Consider the following 23876-nt stretch of genomic DNA (forward strand, 5'->3'; position numbering starts at 1 on the left):
TTATCGTCTGGACAATGACTTACACAATGGGCTGTGCTGGCCAGTGCGCAACAGGAGCCGTAGCATGAACTGCAGGCTGCACTCCCATCATTCCCGACCCATCTTAAAAAAACACAAGAACATTTATTCCAGAGTACCTGTTTAATAAAACTTTATCTCTAAAAGAAAAGTGACATACCTGAAGATGTTACCTAAAAAAAAAAAATCCATATTTCCTTCTGGGTTAGGAATTATCAAAGCACAATGTAAGAAAATACAATATAGTAATTTCTATTGAAATCTAGATAAAAGGAAAATAACTATTAAAAAATAGGGCATTATTAAATATATATTTTATTAGCATTAAGTAAAGCTGTGCTTTTCTCATTTACATATTTTTGCTTACACAAAAATCAATTTTCCTAGCTGATCCAGTGGGAAAAAAATGTTTAGTCTATAGATAACTTACAATAAGCAAGACTAGGATCCATATTATTCCTGGCTCCATAAAAATAGTATGCATCATCATAGGGAGTTCTATAGTTAGTAACCAAAGGCGGTAGTAGTGGAGGCGGAGGCAGATGTGCAATCCTATACCAAAAGAAAATTGGAAAATTCTAATATTACATTGTAATATTTTTTAAAACAAGATATCATTGTTTTGCAAAAATGTTACTGAAAATCTGATTGCTGCTTTAGAAGATTCCAGTCCCATCTAGTCTTTTCAGAAAGGAAGGCAGCAGAAGAAACAAACACCTGATAAATACAGTAAACACAGACCTACAACTTGTTAGTACTAAATAGAAGTCCTACTGAAAAGAAAGTACAGCCCAGAAAATATTACTGTTAACAAAGAAAAACACTTGATTAAACACATGACTATAATACATTAATAATAGCAATAAAACAGTTCCAGTCCTCCTAAGAGAAGTAAGTATAGCCCAGAAAAACATCAATGTGAACAAGAGAATTTTCAGTATGTAAAGTGTAAAATAGAATTTTTATCAACAGAAAGCACATCTTTTCCATAATTCCTAAACCACAGGTTTATAATCTCAACAGTTTTCATTTCAGGTATATGAGTTACATAGCCCATAAGTAATCACAGAGAAAAAGTAGGATGAAATAGAAGTTAAAATACAGATAGACAGACAGACAGACAGATAGATAGATAGATATCACATTAGAAGTCACTTTTCTCTACAAACTGAAGTATTCAATATTTGCCAAATGGAATTACAAAACTGAAGAAAATGTAAGTATACATGTTTAAAGATACTTAAAATATTCAAAAACATGACTTAAAACTAAATACTAAATGCACTTATGCATTCTAAAAATTCTAAAGCATCTTTCAACAATAAAAGAATGTTATAAGAATTTTCCTTGTTTTTATCAGAACAGAGAAAAGTCCAACAATGAAAACATTTCAAGAGAAATTATTTGACAAAAGTTGTTAATTACACAGAAATCTCCAATGGCTAATGGTACCTGCTCAGAAAATCCTTCCGAACATAACAACACCTTCCCCAGTTCCCAAACATAAAACATTTCAACAAGCACCTGGGAGGCACCATTTCACCAAGGGTGCTGCTGAGTCCACTGTACGGATCTTCACTCTGCGGTGGGATGCAGGGAGCTGGGGGGCAGGAGGGGGAATGAGGGGCAGATAAAGGAGGGAGAGGGGTCTGGAAAGCTACTCTGGGTCTTTCAGGTGGGATCGTCTCTTCATGGCATCTTGGTGACACACTGAACTGCTTTAGTCTATCGGGCTAAATAAAGAAAAGATAAATGTTTGTTATATACTGCCAGCCGACACTTACATTACTCAGAAAATAACACAATTTTACAGCCAAAAGACTTTGCAGATCTAATCCCTATTTTATAAATGGGGTAACTGAGATTCCCCTGAAAGTACACAAACACCTAATGTCTCACTGCTAATAAATAACCAGGCAAAGACCAGAGCCAGATATTAATTCTAAATACAAACTCTATTATACCACATTATGCTGCTTCTCTGACATCAAAGTATTCTTCAGTCAGCAAACATTTTGAGCCATATATGTATCAGGCTCTATTCATCCCAAAACAGTATTCTCCCTCCCCCTCCCCCAATGATTATCTTCCCCAGCAATGATTTGTCAGATTAATCTAAAGTTTTATTCTATGAGCAGTCAAAAAGTACACTGAGAATGAGTGGTGGTGAGATAATAACTTTTTAAACAGATAAACCCCCCAGGATCTATATAATTAGCATAAGTAAAAAAGTAAATCAAAAGTTGTCTACAGTTGAATAATTTTATGTTGCTGTATTCTTTAAAGAATTAACTTTTTAATAAAATTAAAGTTTCTAAATTATTATTCAAAGATGAAACTAAAAGTTGCCTTAGCAAGTAAATTCTACCTATCCAACTACAGAAAAAGTACACTGTGAGAAGAACAATACATTATTACCTTCTTACTTAACTGCAATGATGTAATTCATTCCACTTAATGATGAGAATTATAAGATTAAAGTAAAAATTAAGTCATCTTTCTAGTTTTACATTAAATAAAATTACTAGCTTACAGTTTAGAATTAAAGATTTCAGTTTCTTTGGGAATCACTCGAATATACATTAAGAAGAGTGATCAAGAGATACTCAACAAAATATTAACATCTATTGTAAATTAAACTGAAATAACTCTCCCATGGACCAATATAGGTGTACAAAGGACTAATCTGAAACAAACTGAAAAAAGAAGGCATATATAAAAAAGTAAAAATTAGCTTAGTGAAATAAGTTTAGGTTATCAGTATTCAAACGGATCTACTCTTACATTTCCCCAATACCTTCTGTCTGTCTCCAGCTGCTGGCACAATTAAAGCTTATTTGACTGAACGATTAAACATTAAAAGATGTCAGGAATCCTTACCGATTTCTCGGGGTCCTGGGCTCCAGAAGCTGCAACTCTGAGTTCCAGATCTTTTTCTCTAAACAAAATTAAAGTCTTATATATTAAAAAGTTATAGTAATCACAACAAAATCATAATCATTACTGAAACATATATACAATGTCCATGCAACAACATCTCCAAATACAAATAATTCATTTAACTGAAAATAAATCCTTAAGTGATGCTGAAAACTAAATTTTTCTTATTTGGTGTAAAGTAAACTACAATTCACATGCACACTGAGATGAACAAGTTCTCTAAACCAGTGCCTGGGGTACTTTAAAACCTAAGCAATTTACACAGAATAAAGTACAGAAGTAAAACAAAATTTTTACTTCTTTTAGGTCCATGTATATTTCCAGTTCTCAAAAAAGGTAAAAAATTAAAAATTCATACCATACTTTCTAACGAGTTTTTTTAAAATGTTTACAATGGTTAATATCAGACAGTAGATACTGGCTTCCTCTTAGAAGACAAATGACAAAACTAAAAAATAATAGATCTCACCCTGGCCAGTTGGTCGGCATTGCCCCATGCAACGAAGGTTGCCAGTTCAATTCCTGGTCAGGGCGCATGCCCTCACTGCAGGCTCAATCCCCAGTGCAGGGGGAAGCCAATAGAACTATCACATCAATGTTTCTCTCTCTCTTTTCCTCCCTCTCTTTCTCAAAATCAATAAAAATATTTTTTAAATAAGTCTCAAATTCTCTAGAACTAAGATATCTAGTCGTAATTTAAACTGTAATTAATATTTCACAGGTGCTTGTACAGGAAAAATTACAAACACAGAAACTTGTATACGATATAAAAATCTGTGGATTTTTCAATGATTGTTTTTATACTATATATATTTACATTGTTAGAAGGTAAAATATTTTTTTTATATTTATTATTATATATAGATAATACAAGTGGGCATGCAGATAACTTTAAATGCTATCCTCAGTCAATAATTGAAGAAATTAATTCAGGTATGTAAAAGGCCTGTAATAATATACTATATCGTCTCATTTGTTACCTATGACAAAGAAAATGAACACTGAGAGCATTTATTACCTTGCTGATTTACATTACAAATACAAAAGTACATTAGGAAAAATATCCTCTTATTTTACTACAAAATAGTTATTTATCACTATCTCATTTTACACAAATGCATTTTTAATCCAAATCCTCTCTTTTAAATGCAAACCTTTCATTACCGTCTCTTGTTCTCCTTTTGTTTAGCCATTTGTTCCAACAGTTCTTGTCTATATTTTTCTTTTTTTTTCTGAATAAGTTCTCGATCTTCACCTCCTGGAAAATGATAAGAAAAAAATGCAATCTTAACTCTTGACCACATATGCAACTAGAAATCTGAATTTTTAAAAACCTCCATTTGTAATTACTAGACCAAGGAGTAATCACTACATAAGCTGGAAAATAAGATCATATTTATCATTCAAAGTTCTCATATAATCAATAATTAATTTCATAATGAGTATCTACTATGAATCAGACACATTAACCCTTCCTTTTAGTTAAAAGCCTTCTTAAATAAGAGAATACTCTACTTCCCATCCTCATTTTTCTAATAATTGGGAATGATAACTCCACTAATATCTTCCACCAGCCCCTCAAATTTAACAAGTGTGTCCAAACTCAACACTTCGGATTCAACTGCCCCTCTTTGTTTTCTGTTAATGGCATGAAAATCGAACCAAAACTGTACTGTAACTGACTGTTCATCCTTTCTTCTTTACTCCATATGAGGTCCCATTAATCTTAGATGGGACCTCTCCACATTTCACCTGGATTGCAGCAATAATCTCCTAACCAGTCACCCAAACTCCCCTCTCTGCTTCAGTCATCCAGCACACTTATGTAAGATCAATTATCCTATATAATAAAAGAGAAACATGTAAATTAACCGTACCTCCACTATGCTCACTGGCCAATCAAGAGTATGCAAATTAACCCAACAAAGATGTCAGGCTAATTTGCATACATAGGCGATGAGCGCAGAGCAGAGTGGGAGAGCCAAGGAAGAGTGGAGCGGTTTGGAGAACATGGCTTCCCAAGCCACCAGACGGAGAACAGAGAGGGAGAGCTGGCGGCTTGGAGGACTTGGCAGAGCAGAAGGCCTTGGGATGGAGACAGAGCAGGAAGGAAAACCAAGAGCATGGGGAGCACCAGGAATTCTGGGAATAGTTCTGATGGCAGCCCCAGGACCTGAAGCAGAAGCCCAGAGCACAAGGAGCACCGGGAATGCTGGGAATCACAGTTCTGTGGCAGATGGATTGCCTAGACTAGGGGTGTCGAACTCAATCAGAGAAGGGGCCAAAATCTAAAATCCAGCCTAAATCGCGGGCCGAATGGTTTACTGAACAGTCATAAACTGACAATGTCATAAACTGACAGCGGAGTGCAGTGATGACAGCGCAGTGCGGGCCACATTGCAAGGCCTGGCGGGCTGGATTTGGCCCGAGGGCCTTGTGTTTGACACATGTGGCCTAGACACTAGAGCAAAGTGAGCCTGGAGCAAGGTACTGTTGCGGTGGGGGATGGAGGGAAAGCAAAGGTGAGAGATATAAGTAAGATCAGAGTGTCTAGGAATGATTAAAGGGATGATATCCTAAAGCTTCTAGGAAATCTCCACCAATGAAGCAAAGAAAAAAAAATGCTTCTATTACTCTGTGAGCAACAAACCAAACTGGGTGGGGGTCTCAGACAATTCGCTCATATGATTGCAAAGACAAAGAGAAACTCCCGGATTGGAGAGGGCTCCCCTGAGGGCTCCCAGATTGGAGAGGGTGCAGGCCTGGCTAAGGGACCCACACACTGTGCATGAACCTTCGTGCACTGGGCCCCAAGTCAATACTCAAACATTAATCACACTAGCGCCCTGCTAAAAGAAAACAAAAAACCAATGGTTACCTTGATTCTACAGAAAAAACTGTAAGCCTCAGCCTGCTATCACTTATGTAAAAATCCAGTTGTGCAAACATTTTGGATCCACCAAAAATTATTATTATTGCATATGTTAATGACATAAAAATCACCTCTTAATCAAGAGATGCATAATCAGAGTACAACAAAAATCACAGGACATAAAAAACATAACTGAACCTTCTCTACTACTTTAATTATTAGCCTTCCAATTAATAATTAAGTGGACATACAGCATCTGAGTCTATCCATTAAGCACAGATGTCAGCAACAATGGAACTCACACAGGGGAAACATAGATTATGTTAAGGTTAATAATAATGCTTTATAATCAAACTAGAGGCCTGGTACATGAAATTCGTGCATGGAGGGAGAGGAAGAAGGTTCCCTCAGCCCAGCCTGCACCCTCTCCAATCCGGGACCCCTTGGGAGATGTCCTACTGCCAGTTTAGGCCTAATCCCAGGGACATCCCTCTTACAATCCTGAACCGCTGGCTCCTAATTGCTCACCTGCCTGCCTCCCTAATCACTCCTAACTACCCCCCTCCCAGCCTGATCACCCCTAACCGCCTCTGTCCCCCCGGCCGACCTGGTCACCCCACGCAGCCTGCTGCCCAGTCGTTTGGTCGCCCCTCACTAGCCTCCCTGCCAGTCTGGTCGCCCATGTTTCATTGGGGGTGCGGGAAGAGACTGGACAAAAATTGTACACCTATGGATGAGGACAGTGGGGGAGAGGGGTGGTAAGGGCAGAGGTTGGGATGGGAACTGGGTGGAGGAGAGCTATGGGGAAAAAAAGAACAATTGTAATAATCTGAATATTTATTAGATAAATAAATAAAGGCCTTTTATGAAGCTCTGCAAATCTAATTAACTGTGTAGTTTGCACATACCGAAGAGCATCCCTGCAAAAGGACTACAGATTTCTCGGGTAGATTTGGATGCTTCATTGTCTCGAGCACTGAAACAAAAACAAAAAGAATTAAAACCCACGTAATTTTCAAAAAACAGAAATTAGAGTAAAAAGTAGTTATGTGTTATTGGCCTATAAATACAAATGCTATGATAGTTACATATTTTTAAAGTTAGGGTAAAATCATGGCGATTCTATCTTTATATAGTGTGACCCCAATGTATTCAGGCTCTTTTTTCTTGAGCCTTCTCCACTGGCTCTATAGATTCCTAACAAAACCTTTTTCTTTTTTTTTAAATAATAAGTTATCCCAGTGAAGAAAATGAATATAAGTAGACATCTTTTTTAAAAAGGAAAATGGTGATACCTATACATATACTTAGAAATGATCATCCCTAAAAGACTCCTTCATAGAAAGTTAAGTCCCTCACAGAACCTTCATTAACTTGACCCAAATAACAAAATCTCTTCTCTTAAGCACTTTTTAAAATACTAGAGGCCGTATACGAAATTCATGCACTGGAGCCGGGGGAGTGGGGATGACCCCACAGCCTGGCCTGCGCCCTCTTGCAGTCTGGGACCCCTCGGGCCTAAGCTGGCAGGTGGACATCCCTCTCACAGTCCCGAAGGCCTCACTCCTTACCACCCACCTGCTCGCAGCTTCTTAGCACCGCTGCGCAGGCGGGGAGGCTCCTGACACCACTGCTGCACTCACCAGCCATCAGCCAGGCTTCTGGCTGAGCAGTGCTGCCCCTGTGGGAGCGCACTGACCACCAAGGGGCAGCTCCTGCGTCGAGCGTCTGCCCCCTGGTGGTCAGTGTGCATCACAGTGGCCGATCATTCTGGTTGTTCCACTGTAATGGTCGCTTAGGCTTTTATTATATAATTTTTTTTAATTTCAGAGAGGAAGGGAGAGATAGAAACATCAATGATAAGAAAATATCATTGATTGGCTGCCTCCTGCATGCCCCCTCCAAGGAATTGAGGGAACTGTGACTTCCTGGTTCATACTAGTAGATCAACACTCAGCCTAGCCGAAACCGGTTTGGCTCAATGGATAGTGCGTCGGCTTGGGGACTGAAAGGTCCCGGGTTCAATTCCGGTCAAGGGCATATACCTTGGTTGCGGGCATATCCCCAGTAGAGGGTGTGCAAGAGGCAGCTGATCGATGACTCTCTCTCATTGATGTTTCTAACTCTCTATCTCTCTCCCTTCCTCTCTGTACAAAATCAATAAAATATATTTTAAAAAAAACAAAAACACTCAGCCTATGAGCCATACTGGCAGGATTATCTCAAGCACTTTTATGAATTACTTTGTTTGGAAAAAAAAAAATACACTGTTCCTGATACATGACTATCTTCATTATTCAATGAAGATTCAGAAGCACTTATCCTTATTTATGATACAAGAAAGCCAACAAAATGATAAACTATAAATAGAGAACATGAATATAAAATGCATATCATTTCCTTTCTTCTCAAACATGACAATTATATATGAGCACCCATTTTACAATATAAGCATAAAATTATCTACTTAATAAACTGAAAATAAAAAACAAAGTTTTGAAAGGAAAACTCATTGTGAAATATTTTCAATTTATTTCCAGCTAAGTTATACCACCCACTTAACTCAAAGATTATTTTTAATTGATTTTTAGTCCTTTGTATTGTATGTTTATTTCTCACACTTTAAAATGACAGGGACTTAAGATCATCTTGGCATACTTTATCATCAAAACTTGCCCTTCAAAAAAATGCTGGAAAAATTCATTTAACACAACTCTCCCCTTCCAAACCTTTTCTTCCAATTCCTTCCTAAATAAGGAAGGCTGTTAAAATACTATCTTTCCACTTTTCAATAAGCAGGTTTTAGCAGGTGCTGTTTCACAGTGCATGCAATGACTGAAGGGCAGAATTTACATTACATACTATACCTTTTATTTCCAGCAGATGAAATTCGTATGTTTGACTGTCCTGTGACATCACCACCATACTCCACAGGAGGAACATTCCCTCGTCTGTTCCCGTATATCCTTAAAAACACATTAGCTTATCGAGCTTGTTCCACATACAGTGGACCTATGTCTTTGGTGTTTGTGCATTTCATGTTGGAAATATTAAAGGGAACAAAGTGTTATAGTGAAATTTTACTGTAAAAATGTTTTAAAATTAATGTGAATAGATTTGATTCAAATATGACCAGCTGGTTAGTAAGAGACACTAAGTTTGGATGTCATCATCTTTAAAACAAAAGAAGGTCATTATAAATTATTTCATTATAACATTTAGAAATTTTTAGCTTGAAAATTATGCACATACCCTATATACTTTTTCTCACTCCTTTACTCAAATACTATTCATTGAGCATCTACTAAATGCAAGTTCAATTCCAGGCACAGGATATGGATACGGTCCTTGCCCTCAGGAAGATCATAGTCAAATTTCAAAATGAGGTCATTTTCTTAATCAAAATTCACAGATTCTGGGAATTATTTCGGTGCATACACAAACCTTTAAAACTTAAAAACATAGCCATAGATTTACCATTTAATTAAATCGAATGTAACAAGCCACAACATTTGTTAACAATGTAAGTCATATGAAAGAATAAAATTAGCGCCGAAATCGGTTTGGCTCAGTGGTAGAGCGTCGGTCTGCAGACTGAAAGGTCCCAGGTTCGATTCCGGTCAAGGGCATGTACATTGGTTGCGGGCATATCCCCGGTAGGGGGTGTGCAAGAGGCAACTGGTCGATGTTTCTCTCTCATCGACGTTTCTGGCTCTCTATCTCTCTCCCTTCCTCTCATTAAAAAATCAATAAAATATATATTTAAAAAAAAATAAATAAATAAAATAAAATTAGCAATAGGTGCATAGAAAACATCATAAACAGACTGATGCATGGCTAGAAAATGATTAGTTTACTTTAGTTACTAGGTCATAACAACAAGAAAAGATTTAAAAATAATTTTTAATGTTTTGCAATTATGTTTTTTTTTTCCATTTGGCAAAGATTGATTTCTTTAGCTTAATTTCTCATATCAGAAAAACATGATTATTTGTATAACATTTATAGGCATCCATGAAAATCACCATTTCCTAAGTCACAGTTCTTTATATGGCAGTTAAACTACATTGTCTCTCAGGAGGACTACTAGGGGAAAAAATACATGGCTGTTAAAGTACGGTTCAATATTTTAGCTGAATTTCATTATCACATTAAGAAAAATGGCAATTTTCAGAAGAAAAGGAACTTCTCATTCTCCACAGAGCCAGCATATAAAATTCACTTGTTTCCATCACACAAGCCATTGTCAATATGATCTGTGGGGAAAAGACTCTACAGGATTATAACCTTACTAATGTATGACCTGGCAGGACATAAATGTCTTCCCATTTTTTATCCATACCTAAAACAACAGAACCCTCCACGGGCCCTTTCAAAAAGGATTTCAAATGTATTTCAATTAATCAAAACACGGCTGGTCTATCTAAAGTCTAGGTGCTTGAATCCTTTAAATGACACATACTAAGTTTAGCGTTATTCTGTACTTCTGCTGCTTAAAGAACAGATAAGTATAAACTCAAATTCAAATTTGCAATTAAAACAACGCCAAGCAACCAGATTTGGTTATACTAGATCTGTATAACACACATGAGCAGAAAAGGGGTTAGCAGAGCAGGCCTGAGACTGCCTGTCCTTAGAAGGGTCTAGTAGCAAGGCTGGCCCTTGGCTGGCACCTGGGAACACAGATTTAGGGAGGGGTCCACCATTCCTAACACTGAAAAGAATGACTCACTGTGCCTAAACCAGGGATGGGGAACCTTTTCCCTGCCAAGGGCCATTTGGATATTTGTATCATCATTCGAGGGCCAAACAAAATTATCAACTTAAAAATTAGCCTGCTATCATGCTGAGTGAAATAAGCCAATCAATGAAAGAGAAACACCACATGACCTCACACATCGGTGGATGATAAAGATCATTATAAACTGATGAACCAAGAGACAGATATAGAGAAAGTAAAGCAACAGGCAGACTGTCAAATTACAGTGGGGAGGGTAGGGATATCAGGGGGAGATAATAGATCAACCGAAGGACTTGTATAAATGCATATAAGTACAACCAATGGACATAAAACTATGGGGAGGGAGGGGATGTGTGGGAGGGAGGGAGGGGGGCAATAAAAAAAATCAATAAAATATGTAAAATAAATAAATAAATAAATAAATAAATAAAAAATTAAAAAAAAATTAGCCTGCTACATTTAATCAAACATTTAATTAGCTCATCCTAATGCCTTGGCAGGGCCAGACCAACTGATTTCTCGGGCCTTATATGGCCCATGGGCCAAAAGTTCCCCACTCCTGGCCTAAACTGTTGGTACAAACAATATAGTTTATGTTAACATCTGCTTTCCTCCAGAAAGTCTGTAGTTTTGTTACAAATAGGAAAAGGGTGCTTATGTAACCAGCCCCAATAAAAACAGTGGGACTGAGCTTTCATGTTAGCCAACATTCACCCATGTTGTCACCAACTGGATACTGGAAGAATTAAACATGTCATACGCGACTCCACTGGGAGAAAACTCTTGGAAGCTTGGCCTGGTTGCCTCTGGACTTTGTCCCATGCACCTTCTTCCTTTCCCGATTTTATTTTATATCCTTTCAACTATAATAAGTCATAGCCAGGAATAACTATGCATCAAGTCCTGTGAGTCCTCCTTAGGAATCCCTGAACCTGGGGGTGGTCTTACGAACCCTCAAAATAACAGACAAAAGTAAACTTACTGATGTGGTACAGAGGTGCCTAGACCACGTTTTCAGATATAGAAAAATTCAAAGTTATGAATTTTTAAAAACATCACTTGGGATTAAATCAAAATTAACCAGAACTGATGGCTACTGACACATACAAAAATTCTTTCTAAAATTTACCAAAGAGTTTGTGGTTTCCTGCACTTTCAGCTAAGTTTGAACTTGAATTTCTAGCTTATTTTTATTAACTATACCACAGTATAATATCTAAAGCACTACATGAAACATGTTTAATAAGTTCTATAGTATATATAGACATCTTAATAAAGCAAACACTATAAATTACAGAAAGTTACATGATTTTATGTAGAAGGTCAAGATCTCTGCTAGATTCTACAGTAAAATTACAAAGATTTCCTAATGCACAGGGCATATAAAAGATAGTTGAGTCCTCGCTAGTTTGGCTCAGCGGATAGAGCATTGGCCTGTGGACTGAACGATCCCAGATTCGATTCCTGCCAAGGGCACATGCTTGGGTTGCAGGTTCAATCCCCGGTAGGGGGCGTGCAGGGGACAGCCAATCAATGACTGTCTCTCATCATTGATGTTTCTATCTTTCCCTCTCACTTCCTCTCTAAAATCAATAAAATATATATATTTTTTAAAAGAGATAGTTGAAGGTGTGCTCCTTCACTAAAGAAAAATATTTATTAATGAAATTATAAAAGTCCCCTTATCCCTGATAATTACAATAAAGTCAAAACTGGAGAAATATTTAAGAACCCAAAAATGAACAGAGATATGTATTTCACTCAAAAGGACAAAATAAAAATTTAAGGTATCCTATTCAATTTTATGAAATGACTGGTATAAATTATAAGTTATTAATACAAGACATAAAATAAATAAGAAAACTAGAAAGGAAACTTACAAGCTGTGAAGGAACAGTTAGTCACCTTACTATCTATTAAAACCTATATAATAAAAAGGTAATATGCAAATTGACTGAACAGTGGAACAACCGATTGCTATGATGCACACTAACCACCAGAGGGCAGATGCTCAATGCAGGTGGTCACTGTGCTCCCACAGGGGTAGTGTCACTCAGCCACAAGCCAGGCTGACTAAGGATGTCTCACTGTGGCTTAGGCCCTCTAAGCCATCAGTAGGACATCCCCTTAGGGCTCCCAGACTGCTAAAGGGTGCAGGCCGAGCTGAAGGAAACACCACCAACCCCCACACAGTGCATGAATGTTGTGCATGAGGCCTCTAGTATCCGTATAACTGTAATGGAATTTCCCTCATTTATTAAAGTTTCTTTTATATTTTAATAAATTTAACATTATACACTCTTAATTATCCTTGTTAGCTCACTGTAACAGCTTTTATGGTGGTCTTACAATTTATTTTAAAAACTTTTACAGAGGCAAATGAAGTCCTCTCTGCAGAGAAAGAAGTTTGACCACTGCTTTCTCTCTTCAATCCTTTCAGCACTGAGGGTGAAGAACAGATGGTGATCTCCAGAAGCAATGAACTCAATACCCAAGATCAGCCTGATTCTAGTCAGAGCACAAGAGTTCAGTTCAGGTCCAGTTTGTCCCTGAGAAGTCCCTTCAGTTTAGCTATGGCTTTAGAGCCAGTTCCAGATTAAAATGATTCCTGTGGCCCAGAACTACCTAACTAGCCTATGATTTTAAATCAACAGGTTCACTTATCACACCTCAATCCATTCGGTTTTGTCAGCAAGGGACAGACCTCACAAAAGAAAAAAGTTTGCTTACTTTGACTTAGAAAATCAGGTTTGCTTGAGGGAATAAATGTAAAATAGTTACACCATCCTACTATCAAAAAAAAAAAAAAAAAGTTAAAGGTTATGTTAAATGGAAAAAGCTTTGTTCTCTAATTCCTTGAATTAGGTTCAAATCTCAAAGCCCAAAGAAATCAGGTATAGGCTAGAGGACAAAATTACTCTAAAAATTAAGTTTATCTTATTTTTAAAAATTAGTCCCTTACAAAAAAAAAAGTGAATTGTTTGAAACCACAGGTATTTTCAACTAACTTACATGTAAATGAACAACTCCTAAATGATAATGAATAACTTAAGACTACTGCAGAAATAACTTTACAATGTTTTTGGCTATGGAGAATAACACATTATAGAAATAGAATGTTTACCATCAGTTGGTCCTACATTAATACAGTTCATAGGGAGGAAGAATATAAAGTCTCCTTAAAGAAATCACCTAATCCATAATAATGGTTACATCACCTTGTTTCGTATTAAGAATTTCTCTAATATAAATGAATTCTACTAAGTGTGTACGAAAGTTTAAAAAAAAAAAAAAAACAGAGCCATAACTTTATTTTTCTCATTGTTTTCAATTGTTTCCCAATTTTTACATTTACTTTAATTCCAGAACATTTTTTCAAATATCAACCCCATCTTTAAAGTGGGGAAAATAATTAAAATGTTCCTTCTAAAGATAAATGAAAATTATAAGAAAAAAAAATACCAAATTAAGTAACTCATGTTCTAATAAGCTATTCCTCCTCATTTGTCTTTGTATTAAGCATGCACACTTCTTAAAATGCCCTACACTAAAAACCTATGTGGCTAACACAGAGATTCTAATTTCAGATGGAGTATTATCTCAGAATTTTATTAAATGACTTAAGATTACAAACTATCAAAAAGTAAGAGTTAAGCTGGAGTGCAAACTACATTAATCATTAAAAAAAATTTTAAATAATTTTTTTAAAAAGCCAGCAGCATTTTTAATGCTAAAAATGTCCTTTACTCATTAACTCTGGTTAGAGAGTAAAACATAAACTGGCAATTTATTAACTTCTCTAACTCAAGTTAATAATAAAGAGGAGGATGACTATATTTTAAAAGTGCCTATAAACTTCCAAGTATTATAAGACACTACTACATTCAAATTTAGAAAGCTCAAAAAACATAAATTTTAATTAAATTGGTAAATATATCTGAATAAATAACACACACACATTTCAACTGTCAAGCAAAGTTAACAATCTTGTTAACTATTAAAAACATTACCAGTAATTATTAGTTTAGAAAAGTAAAATCATTTCTGGGCTCTAGTTTTCTTTCCCATATTTAACGTGGGGAAATAAATCATTAATAAATACATATAGAATATGAAAAGTTTATAGGGAAATTGAAAAGAACTAAGTCCACCCAGCCAGTGTGGGTCAGTGGCTGAGCATCGACCCAACCCATGCACCAAGAGGTTGCCAGTTCTATTCCCAGTCAAGGCACATGCCCTGATAATGGTAGGCTCAATCCCCAGTGGGAGCTTGTAGGAGGCAGCCAATTGAAATTGCTCTCTAATCAATGTTTCTCTCTCTCCTTCCTATCACTCTAAAAATCAATAAAAACATTTTTAAAAAGAATAGAACTAAGACCAAATATATAAATTAAAAAATATTAAAAATCTTAACTAGAATTTATCACATGCTGACTTTTGGAAGAAAAAAGAGAATGAAAACTCAGAATGAAGGAAATTTAATTTTGTATTTCTCACAATCAGTTATAATTTTTTTTGTCAAGAACTTCTGGTTAAGATTATAGTATACTGGAGGCCTGGTGCATGAATTAGTACACATGTGGGTCCCTCAGCCTGGCCGGAGATCAGAGCCAATTGGCCTAATCATGGGGGGCCGGCTGGCTGGGGGGAGAGGCAGCGGGAAGTTGTCCAGCCAGGGGGAGGGACCGCACAAAGGTTGGCTGGCCGGGGATAGGAACCGCGGTAGGTTTGCTGGCCATGGGGAGGGACTTCAGGAGGTTGGCCCGGCCAAGGGGAGGGACCACAGGTTGGCCAGCCAGCCCCCCACATCGGGGCCAATCGGAGGGGCCAGCTGGCCAGGAGGAGGGACCGTGAGAGGTTGGCCAGTTGCAGGAGGTTGGCTGTGGGAGCACACTGACCACCAGGGGGCAGCTCCTGAGTTGAGCATCTAGTGGTCAGTGCACGTCATAGCGACCAGTCCACTGGTCGTTTGGTTGTCTGTTGCTTAGGCTTTTATATATATAAAGAGTAAATGGTTAGAACAAGAGACCAAATGCAGTTACACATTCCTTTAATTTAAAAAATTTCACTAACCAAGTCATTTTCCTGACTACCACTCTGCCTGTTAAATAAAGCCTACTAAACGATCAATGTGTGTGTTTGTTTGTTTGTTTGTTTTGCTGGAAATAAGAAATCCACTAATCTGAAATACAGAAATTCAATTTTAACCTCAATTGCCATGCTGACATGTGTGACAAACCTTACACTAGAAATTTATGCATTAACAAACTAGAAGTAACATACAATAATCACATTTTGAAGAATTACTTTTATAAACTTTGAAATGTGTAACAGGAATTATTCTCACTCATTCTCATTTAAACTAATCATAAAATACTACTTGAAAAAGATAATACAGAAAAAGTTCATTTATGGGGTACATAGAAAATAAGATAGTGCCCAAATAGGCTAAAATTAATTTGTTAGTTCATGTATAGTATCATCACAGGGTATATTACAAATAGAATAGGCAAAGCAACAACCTTATAATAAGTTTCATGAAATCCCAAACTGAAAAGGTATGCATTATATTACATTCCAAAGGTAAACAAACACGATAAGGAAAAAAGTTCTCATGTACAAAGATGGTAGCAACACAAGTCCAAGATTACCTGCAGTTCCCTAGTTGGTTTTTTTTAGATCAGGCTGCCTTTGAATACCTTCTGACATAAACATTTTCAAATATAACAATTATAGGATTTGGAGCATTTTTTTAAAGTACAAACAATTGGATTCAAATCAGAGATTAATATAGTTGGCATTGCAACATTCTAGTCCTTCATTCAAATTACTCAAATTGAGGTGAATATTAAAAAGATTGAGTGAGCAGAACATAATAGCTATAGAATAAAGAGAAGACCCAAAATTGTAAAGGCTTTGTATTATTAATTGAATTCTGAATGTTTAGCATTATGTCTTGGAAAATTTCCTAAAATACTAAAAAAAAAAAGTAATCTATTTGGACAAATAAATTAAACAGGTCCCCTTAAATGCTCCAAATTTAGATTTAAACATTTCACGTTAACAAGTCAATGGCAAATACGGGACCCTGCCATATTTCTATCTCCAAATTAAAAGGTTGAAGGATAGCAAGTTTTAAGTATTAAAACAAATGACTAAAAAATAAGAAATTACAAATAGCATAACAAAAACAATCATCCAAAGAAACTGAAAATCACGTGAAAATCTTATTTAAAAAATTACTGCCATTTCACTTAAATAAATGTTCAATAAGTAACTTAAAAACAAAGAAATATACTGATAAAAGGATTTAGAACATAGGAACATTAACGGAATAAACTATTTCATCTATTTTAAGGTGTTCTTTTTGTCCCACATTCTAATATCTGAAATTAGCCATCGACCTGGTTTTATGTCAAGTTCTTGCAGAGAGGAGCTAATGTCCTCCAGTCACCTAGGAGCACTGTGAAGGTGAGACAACTCTGAATCTCTCCTCCAGGTTTTTTTGGATAATACGGGCAGCTTGAATTCGGACTGCAAACCCAAGTCAGTACTAGCTGACCATTCAATTCCCAAGGAAGTTACTTTTTACTCCCTCTTCGCGGTGCCAAGTTTGAGGCATGGAAGTTTTTCTGTCCATTTCTGTGGGAAAGTTTATTTCCCATTTAATTTTACATAAAAGTTGTAGTTTTTCAATGTTCCAGCTTTATGACAGGGTCCTTTTCTCCCTATCTTGTGTGTTTTATTTGTTATCTCAGTGGCACATAAAATAATGGCATAACTTAAAGCTGACAGCATCTTAGAATTAAATATGTAAATCAAATGTAACTGATTCTGCCTCATATGATAAAAAGTAACATCAATAATGAGCAAGTAAAGAAAATAAAAATGAAGTTGTAAATACCTGTCATTTGTATACACTCTCAAAGGTCTTCTATCATAATCACTTTCATATCTAAACCTGTCGTCCATCTCTTCACTTACTTCAGGATCTTGGTCTGGTATATAACACTGTTTGTCCAAGACACGATCTTCATTAAACCTGCTAAATCTTCTATCTGGAATGTTAACCTTGCTGGCAAACCTTTGATGTTTTTTATTGGAAATGTCCCCTTCTTCATTTGTTTTTTTAATGATTCTTCTATTCCTTAATTCAATTTCATCATCTAGTTGTCGATATCTGTCCTCCTCTAGTCGTCTTTGGTTTAAAAGTTCTTCATATGCCTCTGAAGGAGTTAAGACATCTCTCCTGGGACCTTCTGAATTTTGGCAAGATGTTTTTATTTGTGAAAGTATATCAGATTTAACTGGACCAATAGGTTTTTTATTTCTTTGACTTTTATGCTGGTCAATTAAAAAAAGAAAAGAAAAGAAAAGCTTTTAATGAGATGCTGTTTCTTAAAGGGTAATTAAACTCTCAAATGATGCTTAGTTTATTAATCATCTCAATTCTAAGGATTAATCACGCATAAGTGATATCTTTAGGGGAAAAAAAAAACTTCAGAATTTATATCCTTTAATAATACTTAATAAATGTCAAATATACAGATAACAGTAATATGGATAAAGTAGATATATAATAAAAGGGAAGATAAATTAAATGCAAATTCCTATCCCAGGAGATATTAAGCATACTTTGGCAGCTAAATATTGCTTCAAGATATTTCAAATTAAGTTCTTTCTTAACACAAAGAATACAGAAAGTGGTAAATTTTTTTTGCTCTCATAACATCAACCATCCTTAAATTTGGTGGGAGGAAGGGGGGATACACACACACACACACACACACACACACACACACACTGTCAATATAAAGAAAAACATTTAAAAATAAATAAATAGCCCTCACCGGTTTGGCTTTGAGTGTTGTCCCATGTACTAAAAAGTCACCGGTTTGATTCCCGGTCAGGGCACATGCCCAGATTATGGGCTGATTCCCCTGAGTAGGGGGCATGCAAGAGGCAGCCAATAAATGTTTATCTCTCACATTGATGTTTCTCTCTCTCTCTCTCCCTCCTATCTTCCTTTATCTCTCAAAAAAAACCTTTTAACATATTTAAAAAATAAACAAAAATCACATTGAATTAAATTAAAAAGTAGGTTAAGTTCTTCACCTAAAAGTAGGTTAAGTCAGTTTTATGAGATAAAACCATTTGTAAATGTTTTGGTTTGATTTGGCTTTTTATAAAACATTACATTAAAAAACAAGTGAAATGTCTAACATAAAAATACAGGCAGTCCTCGGGTTACGTCGGACTCAATGTACATTGTTTCATGTTTACACAGCCATCTCCCATCCTATAAAATAAAGAGTTAATATGAAAATGGTTGTCACACCCTCATGCCATCATGCCATAATGGCTCAGGCACTCAATGCTGGGGAGAAAGGAATGGGGACCAGCAAGGCACAAATGAGCTTGGGAGAGAGGAATGGGGACCAGCCAGGCTGCAGCCCAGGAGAATAACAAGCCACTTGCCCCATGGTACTGGGCACCAGGGGCTGCGCCTGCACCTGCAGCCCAGGAGAGGGACAAGCTGCATACCCCGTGGTCCCAGGCACCAGCAGCTGTGTCTGCACCTGTGGCCTGGGAGAGGGACGAGCTGCCGGCCCCACAGTCCTGGGCACCAACTGCTGCGTCTGCAGCCCGGGACAGAGACATTGTGAGAGGCATTTGGACATCCTCTGATGGGTCCCGGATTGGAGAGGGTATAGGCCAGGCTGAGGGACCCTTCCTCCCACTCCGTGCACAAATTTCATGCACCGGGCCTCTAGTTTATTTTTAAAAAATGAAGTTCCATCATTTCGATATATGTACATATATGCTTTATGTTTTTTATTATTTACCACAAGTAAAGCTCAGAAATTGTTATCTTTCTTTTAAATTTTTTTTATGTTCCACTTCATTACTGTTGTGTATGTGCTCCATGTGAGTGACAAGTGCTTATGTAGGTGGGTTCCCACTTACGGCGAAAATCACGTTACATGGCACCACAGGAACAGATCTCCGACGTAACCCAAGGACCTACTGTATTTCAAGTAAAGTGCAAAATATTTATCTGTAGCATTAAAGATTGATTTTAAGAGCAACACCCACCTCAGTACTCTTTTCTACTTGTCTGAACTTTTCAGTGGATTCTTCCTTACCCTTGAGAAATTGATTGTATTCTTTGTTGCGTTCAAGTTTCAACCGTTCCTTAAAATAAACACCAAAAGGCAATGTTAATTTCTGCTTGAGGAAAAAAGTACCTTAATGTTAAATCAGACACGCAAATCAGTGATCTTGCCCAGAATTAAGTTTTACTAATAATTTTAAGGACAGTAGTTGCAAAGCAGGAGGTTACAGACCATCAGTGCAGCTCCCCTTCTCTATCAGGTTAAAATGCCTAAGCATCACAACATGCTTAAGGCATGCCCCGTAAATCCACGGATTCTAGGTTTATCAACAGCAATCCTAGATAATCCAGGTGCACTATGTCAAAATTATCATAAATAAATCTTTCCCACTAGTAAATGCACAGTGTGTTTGCCAGGAAGTCTGTCATTAGCATGTTCCCAAGAAGACTGATCACCTTACTTTCGTTCTTTCCAGAGCTATCTCCTGCTCCAGCACCCACCTCTCCCAAAAGGCCTGCTGCTAGCCATTTTAAATATAAAAGTTAAATTATCATAGACAACAAAACATTATAATGTAAATGTTCTGCTGAAACCTCTAAAGTAGGGGTGTCGAACTCAATCAGAGAAGGGGCCAAAATCTAAAATCCAGCCTAAATCGCGGGCCGAATGGTTTACTGAACAGTCATAAACTGACAATGTCATAAACTGACAGCGGAGTGCAGTGATGACAGCGCGGTGCGGGCCACATTGTAAGGCCTGGCGGGCTAGATTTGGCCCGCGGGCCTTGTGTTTGACACATGTGCTCTAAAGAGTATGTACATGTATTTATGGCGTGACTGAAATAGACATTTTTCCACACCCTCACCCTACATAAAAACTCAGCATATTCCACCGTCTATTCATTTTGCTGTTACAGAGCATAGACTTTACAACTCAGAAACCAATTCCGGAAAATGCAAATTATGAATATTCAATTATCAACATATTAAAGAAATATGTCACATTACATAGTTTTAAATGTAATGTTCAAAAAAAATTTTAAGCAGCATACCTAGAGACTCTTCAGACTTTTGGAAAAATAAATATATTCAAGAACAGAAAATGATGGAATCTGTTTGCATTTAAATCCGGAATATGTTTTTTCATGATTGTGATTCCTCATAAAACCGCTACCCACAATAACTACTCCCATCTACCTACCTTGGCAGATAACCTGTCACCAATAGGAAGAGAAACTCCCAGAGTAGATGGATCTGTTTCACTCGTGGATAGAAAATTTTTCTGTGCATATACATATAAAAAATATATTATCTAATTGCCTTTATAAAAGATTTCATAAATATGTCTTTAAGTAAGATATTCTAGGCTATTATATTATGCGGAGCAAAAAAAAAATGGAGACGAAGATAGAAACTACAAATCATAATTAGGAAAAGATAATTTTCTTCCAATCCACAACTTCCTGAAGAGGAGAATCAAATCTTAATTTTCATTTGCATTATATATATATTGATTCAAGGTGATTTTATAAAGCATAAGAAGAGAAGTTGCTTAATTCATATTCCTCTTCACTCTTGATGCCCTACTATTCTTTTGTTAAGGAAAATTTACACTTCCTCACAAATATCCTATGCATGCTGCAATAACGTTATTTTCCTTACAATTATAAGTGGCTATCTACTAAAATGTCAGAAGATATAGACTATGAAGACAGTTTCTTTATGTGTCCTTCCATTTTTGTTCAGTAAACATTTAGATAATGCAGTGTGTAGACAGGGCATTAGACTAGGAGTCAAAAGAGCTAGGTTCTAGAAGTAGCCCCAACACTTTCCTGATGTGCAGCACTGAGCAAATCCCTTTATTGCCCTGATCCATACTTCCTTCTTCTATCAAATGAGAATGGTATCTGCTCTGCCTACTTACCAAAGCTGGTATTTGGGATCAAGGAAGATAAAAAAAATGTAACATCTCTTTAAATACTATAAAGCAAACACAAGGGACTAGTAAAAAATTTATACAATCCCCAACTTGCTGATACTGCTGCTTAGTCGTATATAAGCAGCGGTTTGTCTGTCAAACAGGAGTGTCATCTATATGAGTAGGTTATGAGGATTAAATAATCAATAGTTATTAACCTGTCCAGCTCCATGCCTCTTATTTATTCATTAAACAAGCAATTATTGACCATGTAATATTTTTCAGTTACTTTTTTCAAGGTGATTGGGAGAGAAAAATAAGCGTATGTTCTCTATAATCAAGGGATTTACAATTCAGTTGGGTAAACAAATAACTACAATACAATAAACTAAGAACTACAATAGAGTTGTATTCAAAATATGGGAACAGACTAATAAAACTAAATCATTAAATCTAAATTTATTAATAATTTTATTTGTGCTACAAAAGCTAATCTGAAAGTTGGTAGAACTCTAAATTTATTTGTCAAGGGAAATAATCTGACTCATGAGTCATATTATCAATCCCCTATATATCAAGGCAAACAGTAAATATAATCATTTGTAGAGTTATACATTTACAATAGAACACACTCCTGTTCCAATCCTGGGAAAGATAGATAAAGCACCTCACTCCTTCACTGAGCAATTCCCCACTCCCAATCCAGGTCCAGGATATTTGAAATTTTCAATATAATGAAAAAAATAAACAATAAGGCCAATACAATGTGTTGCAAAAAAAGAGAAAAAATAATTTTAACCATTCACTCATTCATTCAATAAATACTGAATGCCTACTATGTTCAAAACTGTTTGATACTTTTGAGACTCATCAGTGAAGAGAACATGATCTCCTTCCAATGGAACTCTGCCTTCCTAAAGCTTATATTCAACAGGGGAAACTGACAAAAAAGAATAAACAATGTACATTAGAAGGTGGTAAGTGCTAAGACAAAATCTAATAATAGAGGAATATGCAAAATAGAGGAATATGCAAATATGCAAAGCCAGGGTGCCATAACATTACAACCAATCTACAAGCGGTGGAGAGCTGCAGGAGGGCAGGGTGGGGCAGTAAGCTGCAAGTGCACGGATTCATGCACAGGGCTACTAGTAAATAAAAACAAAGAACTGCCTACAGGCAGTCCAGGTTTCTAGGAAATAGGACTGGGAAAAACAGAAGTCTGGAATTCCCTTTTAGACATGTTCAACATGAGATACTCATTAAATTTCTAAGTGAAAATGTCAAATAGGCAGCCAAATACAAAAATTTGAGGTTCAGTAGAGAGGTCTGGGCAGAAATTATAAGTTTACTGAATCAATTTAACAACTGTTCTTCTGAGAATATGTCCTTGTACTGTTAGATGGTCGTGTCTTTTATTCTAAAAATAGGAAAGAACATGGTAGATATAGTAATTGTTTTAATGGTTCTCATTAACAAAGTTTAAAGATTTGATTTTTTTAAAAATATTCATGCTATCTACAAGCTTGGGGTCCCAAAGCCACAAGAAATACAGAAAAAAAATGATACTTGGAAAAGTGTACATAATCCAGGGGTCAAGGAAGCCACTGCAGCCACATCCCCATATCCTATGTCATTTTCTTTTTCCTTTGCTTTCTTTCCACTCTCCCTTTCTCAGATATCAACAAAAACTGTCTCTTTTATATTAAGGAACTACTGTTCCTCTACCACAACTACTTTCTTGATAATCCAACATCAAAAACTTCACAGTCCCAAGAACAGACCTGGAGACAGGGAAGCATTGATCAGACTGACGGACCTCAGAGGGAACGTAGGGGAGGGTGGGGATATAGAGGAGAGATCAACCATAGGACTTGTGTGCATGCATATGAGCCTAACCAGTGGTTATGAACAACAGGGGGGTGGAGACAGGCATCGGGAGGGGTTTGGGATGGGAATGGGGGGGGATGAGGGCAAATATGTGAGACCTTAATCAATAAAGAAATTTAAAAAAAAAACAAAACTTCACAGTCCTTTGAATTTAAACATTTTTACTCCTTGATCTCTTTCCCTTTATTAAAGGCCATTTCTTCTTATGCCTCCCACCACCATTCTTTGTTTAAAATCGTATATCTATGAAGTACTATAGTACAAGTGAAAATGATAACTATCAGAGGAAAACCCTACCCAATGAAGGGGATTTGGGGAGAATGATGAGGTACAAGGCTAGGGAGGCAGGCTGGAGCATGGAAGACCTCACATGCCATCCTAC

General features: G+C 36.6%; 1 protein-coding gene across 8 annotated transcripts in view; it reads right to left on the reverse strand.

The window, feature by feature from the left end:
• CSPP1 (centrosome and spindle pole associated protein 1) overlaps positions 1-23876 on the reverse strand; it is an 80812-nt gene that overhangs the window by 39017 nt on the left and 17919 nt on the right. For 4 of the 8 annotated variants that reach the window (XM_084864363.1, XM_084864361.1, XM_084864364.1 and 1 more), the window contains 10 exons: positions 20888-20968; positions 19668-19766; positions 17476-17915; positions 8698-8796; positions 6739-6806; positions 4123-4216; positions 2899-2956; positions 1543-1751; positions 449-570; positions 24-102 (listed from right to left, as the gene is read on the reverse strand). In XM_084864363.1, the coding sequence (XP_084720489.1) occupies positions 24-102; positions 449-570; positions 1543-1751; positions 2899-2956; positions 4123-4216; positions 6739-6806; positions 8698-8796; positions 17476-17915; positions 19668-19766; positions 20888-20968 (1349 nt within the window). The remainder of the gene's footprint in view (positions 1-23; positions 103-448; positions 571-1542; positions 1752-2898; positions 2957-4122; positions 4217-6738; positions 6807-8697; positions 8797-17475; positions 17916-19667; positions 19767-20887; positions 20969-23876) is intronic. The other 4 variants (XM_084864366.1, XM_084864365.1, XM_084864367.1 and 1 more) reach the window with 4 other exon arrangements.

Source organism: Pipistrellus hanaki (genome assembly GCF_964339955.1).
Source record: "Pipistrellus hanaki genome assembly, chromosome: 17".
NCBI lineage: Eukaryota > Metazoa > Chordata > Mammalia > Chiroptera > Vespertilionidae > Pipistrellus > Pipistrellus hanaki.